The sequence below is a fragment of the Drosophila elegans genome, unplaced genomic scaffold (assembly GCF_018152505.1).
Source record: "Drosophila elegans isolate 14027-0461.03 unplaced genomic scaffold, ASM1815250v1 contig_476, whole genome shotgun sequence".
Taxonomy (NCBI): Eukaryota; Metazoa; Arthropoda; class Insecta; order Diptera; family Drosophilidae; genus Drosophila; species Drosophila elegans.
This window is the reverse complement of record NW_024545863.1, coordinates 13020570-13025664: the sequence shown is the minus strand read 5'-3', so window position 1 is coordinate 13025664 and position 5095 is coordinate 13020570. Positions and strand designations below refer to the sequence as shown.

General features: G+C 44.8%; 1 protein-coding gene across 1 annotated transcript; it reads right to left on the bottom strand.

Annotated features, from left to right (window-relative positions):
* Positions 1-2155: 2155 nt before the first annotated feature.
* Osi6 (Osiris 6) lies at positions 2156-4441 on the bottom strand. Its single transcript, XM_017275418.2, has 2 exons — positions 4185-4441; positions 2156-3487 (listed from the first exon to the last, which is right to left on the bottom strand). Exons 1-2 carry the CDS (start codon positions 4326-4328, stop codon positions 2768-2770), a joined length of 864 nt encoding a protein of 287 aa, XP_017130907.1. The 5' UTR covers positions 4329-4441; the 3' UTR covers positions 2156-2767.
* Positions 4442-5095: the final 654 nt, after the last annotated feature.

The window sequence follows — 5095 nt, the reverse complement described above, 5'->3', positions numbered from 1 at the left end:
TCGATCGCAGCTTTTTTAGACCAAGTCTTAAAAGAAAGTTGACGATCTAGCCAAGATATTTTTCAATTTTCAAGCGAACTTAAAAGAAAGCTTGGAAATTGTTTAACAAATACTTTTTGGTGTTTGAATTTAAAAAACTTTCTTCCATTCTGCTGAAAAGTATGCTAGTAAAATCGGAATACAAAATCGTGCCTTTTATTTTATAGTTTTAGGTATTGAAGCTTAAGTATACTAATAATTCTATTAGTAGTAATGGGAATATGTAAAGTGGCAAAGGTATGTTCTTTATGGTATAGAACTGAATTGAATTTTAATTGGAATAAAAATGCTTTTAAGCCTATTATTAAAACTAAAAGTTTAAAAAAACTTTTGTTCAACCTTTTGAAAAAATATTTTAAACTATTACTCCTATGATTAGTGTGGATTCTTATGTTTGCCAGATTTGGTTATAGTATTTGCTTTACAAAAATATTACAAACATTTTCAAAAATATAAATATATAAAAAAATAAAAATAAATAAATAAAATAAATATATATATACATTGACAAATTTCGCCGTGCAAATTACTTACATAAATAAAGTTCGAGCAACATAATTTTCAATTACTAAAAAAACAAATTACTAAAGTCAAACACATGATCTTTAAACATGACAGACTTTCACGATTTGTGGTCTTTAGGGTGGGCGTATACATATGTAAATATTCCCCACCTTATATTCTGATAGCTTAGGTCTATGTTTTGTGAAATGTTTGGGTTGTCAAATTTTAATAATAGCAACAGGCCGCAACATGGTCGCTTGTGTAAGTCAATTGCAAGTCGACATTGGGTGAATCTAGTATAAGGCAAATTACTTTTCGGCCTAAGAACAGTAAACACGAATTAAATATATACAATTTTAGTTTGCTTACATTGCATTACCTTTTACGCTTAACTGACTAAAACAAACTGCCATTGATTTCATTAGAGTTATAAATTCCAGAAACAAAGTTCTGGAAAAAAATCCCATATGCAAGAATTTAAATGATTGATATGACAAATCCCTTCGGGGTTAATGGTTTCACGAAACTCCAGACACTTTCCCTTTTTCTAAACAGCAGCAACCCATTTGTGACACGATTGTGTCAGTTTTCACTGTCCCTATCCCCTGCTGCATTGGGAATGACATGGCGTGTTTCTAAGAGTGCGTCTGGACAATAGGTATTGATTTAAAGCGTGACACCATCAATGGAGAACTACTTTGAAATTTCACTTAGCAAACAAACCAGAGAGAAGAGTGAAATGAGTGCGCGAGTCCACGGTTTTGACTTGAAATAAGTTATAAACGGCGGCAGAAGCAAAACTTCGGATGCTAAGCAACACGCTGAACAACCGGCCCCAATGAGCATAGAAAAGTGCTGGAAAGACAGTCGACGACACATTAATTGCTGACGTATTAGTGCTCGAAGAAAGCCAAGAGTCAGTCAATGGGCACAGCATCCGACAGACAACAGACAACATCGAACAACCAACAGCTAGCATCCAAATCGACTGGCTGACTGGGCCCGGGCCCTGTCGAACTGGGTCATATTCATAAGTAAAGCGCCCATCAGCGGCTGCAAAGCGCCGTTTTGCCAACCGGCAACTGCAGTTCAGTTACTTAGGCTCAATTGAGCCGGGCCCATTTCGACGGCGCTTACAACTTTCTTTGGGCCAAAAGGTGCTAAGCGTCGCTCGACAATGGGCCTTTTGGCAGGTGGGGAAGTATTAAAATACAATACAGTGGGGCCCGCCTTGAATGAGCCGAAATGCGCGTAGCTAAATGTTTGTTTTATTTTTAGCAAATTGCCTTTGTTCGTTATTGTATTCTGGCAGACGGCAAAAGAAAGTGCAGTGAAAATGAAGATTACCCAGAAGCAGTGGATGTGAAGCGAGTGGGTGAAACTTTAGAAAACACTTAAAGAGTTCGATTTTTTGGGGCTGATAGCAGAAAGAATGTGCTGGGCCGAAGTGGTAGAAGTGAAGAAATGAAAGTTGCGCCCGCCAAGATGCAAATTGCTTGGCCAGACAACGCGGCGTATGAGTGATGCGGTCGAGGGCTGTTGAGCCGAGTTGCGTATGCAAATCGAAAGGGAAATTGTGCGGAGATGAGAAAAGATAGTCGTGGTTGTAAAGTATTTTTTGTGTTTGAATTATTATTTGATTCTTTGATTTAGCAGCATTTGGTTGGGTTTTCCCGGGCGGTAAAATGGGAAAACCCAGATAGGCAGACAGATAGATAGATAGACAGATAGATAGATAGTGGTACAGGTACAGATAGAGATAGATATAGAGATAGAGGTAGACATAGCGTAGAGATAGATGAAAATAGATGAGAGACAGATACAGTTAGATGGGCGAGGCGGCTGGCTTTGACTGATGGAAGCGACTAGTGGCAAACATTTGCAGACCATCAGTCAAAGGTGCAGCCATGAAATTAAGATATAGTGTGGAGAGTGTAGAGGAGGGTGGAAAGTAGTGAAGATTCCTTGGTGGAGGTTATTGGCGGTTGTTGATGAAAGGTGGTGTGCTTGGGTGTGACTTGTTATTTAGTGATTGTTTTTTTTTTTGTTTGTCTAATGGAAGGCACTTTTGTTCGTCTCGTACTCGTTCTCGTTCAAGTAATAAATTAAAATAAATAATTTATAAGTAAATATAAATATAGGTCATCATTTTTAGCGATTGTTTTCTCTCTCTCCTTGGCCTTCGTCCTTGGTCCTTCGGTTGAATTAGCTCGAGGCCAATAGTTTACCGGCGGGCCTGCTTGTAGCCCTGATAGGCGATAGTCTGGGCCACAGGCGAGCTGTAGGCACCATGGGTGTCCCAGCCGGAGCTGCCGCCCGAGGACCATCCGGCGCTGGAGGAGCCACCGCCCGAGGACCATCCACCGGTGCTGGCAGCCGACGCGCCGCCGGAGTTCTTGCCGCCGAACAGACCGCCCAGACCGCCGAGCAGACCGCCGCCGCCTCCGGAGCCGCCGATGCGTCCCAATCCGCTGGAGGCACCAGCGGCCAGAGCCAGGAAGAAGGCGATCACGGACACAACCAGGGCCTTCTTGGCCAGGAAGAGCAGGCCGAAGATGGAGCCAACGCCCAGGACGGCGATCTTGGCACCCACTCCCAGCAGGATGGGCAGGAACTTCTTCAGCAGCTTCTTCTTGCGGGTACGGGACTCAACGACCAGCTCGCGCAGATCGGCCTTGATGTCATCGGGAATGGCGCGGGCCACGCTGCGAGCGGCGTTGGCGAAGTTGAAGTTCAGGGAGCGCTCGGCGAAGAAGCTCTTGGCGTTGTCCATGAAGTAGTTGCCCATCTCGGCGGTGCGGGCCTCCACGCTGGGAGCGGCCTCAACGGCAATCGAGTTGTCCAGGGACTTGCCCTGACGTCCATCGTTGGCCTTCACCAGGGAAACGCCGCCGAAGAGCTCGATCTGGGGGTTATCGAAGACAGACTTGGCCTTGCGGAAGAGCTGTGGGGTGAAGAGAAGTGTTGCGAATTAGAGGGTTAGTGTTGATGTAATGAAGGCTAGTTGTAAAATTGTGACCTATTGCATCTAAAAGTTAAAGTCTGAGATGGTGACTTGCTTATAAGGTTATTAGGGTGTGGTAAATTTATATTGGCTAGCAAATAGTTGGCATCAATGTGTGCATATATGCTACTGTAAACTATTTAAGAAATTACTGCTGAATTTCCAAGATATATTAATGATCACTTAAGATGCGGAAAATCTAGATCTTTTATACTTCAAGGCTTATATAACGAAATACAAAAACTTTATGAGCATTAAGAACTGGAAAACATTGAGATATAGTGCTGAAAGCTGTTTGCAAATATAACTAGCACTATTTAGCTCATTAAGATTGAGTGTAAAAGCTGTTGTTCACTTCTTCCTGTCAGACATCTTGAGTTGATTTGGTAAACTTTGAACTGCTATAATATTTAAGACTGTTAGCTTGACAGGAAGCCATGAAAACAAACTTTTTCTTTTTCACTTTGGTAGTAGTATCCTTCTGTTCACAAGGGCTTGGCACTTGATCAGTGATCAATGTATTGGTTGGTTTCACTTTCACTGGTTAGCCACTTTTGGGAATGTTCTCGATTGGGTTTGGTTTCTGGTTATTGTAAGTAGGGGGGTGTGTAATCCTTGAGGCCTAGTTAATCCGTACCGTGAGCTGCAGACACGAGATGGAGTCGGTCTCGAGGCACTTGGCGAAGGCCCCGGACTGCTCCTCAGAGGCGGCCTTGACGGGATCGGCGGAGATGCCTGCTGCCAGGAGCAGGATGCAGGCGGTGGCTACGAAGAACTTCATGCTGGCGGCTGGGTTGGTGGATTGTTAATTTCTGCGACTGAATTCCTTGGGCACCACCGAAATCACTGTGTGTTCATTCGAATGGAACAAGCTGCGGTTTGATAACTTTTCGCCGCTGTCAGGCTGTTTTTAAAGAGTTTCCAACGTAGCGGTCGCCTCGGCAGCGGCATAACGTAAAATTATGTAAAAAGCACCAGTGCCGGAGCCCACACATACAGCTAGGGTCGCCGAAGAGCCCTCTTCCACTCCACACGTGTCTGCGCGCTCTTTCTGTTGCTCTGCGCAGCCAGCCCTCTCTTTCTGGCCGTGTCTCTCCATCTCTCCATCTCTACCTCCCTCCATCGCTCCCTCTCTTTCTCGGCAGCTTCCAAGCTTAGAAGACGCATTAGGCAAGCGCAGGCAGCGGCTTTTGTCCGCTTCCGCATTAAAGAAAGTCGCTGCGCATGCGCACGCGAAGACGCGTCTTCGGTGTTCGGTGTTCGGTCGACGTCGCGTCGGCGCAGGCAGCAGGGCTCTGTTGTGTGTGAGAGCGCGAGAAAGTTTCCAGCGGAGAGCCAAAGCCAAGGTTGTCTGTCTTCTCTCCCCCACACACACACACACATGCGCAGAGAGATCCCAGAAGACGCGTCTTCCCGCAGAGTCTTCTTCTGTCCATCTCCACGTCTAAAGACGCACGCAGACAAAGAGTTATAGTTGCTTCTGGAGCCTCACAGATTACAACACATGAGGTGATAAACAGGTGCTGCGCAGCTTAACCCTCCACACAC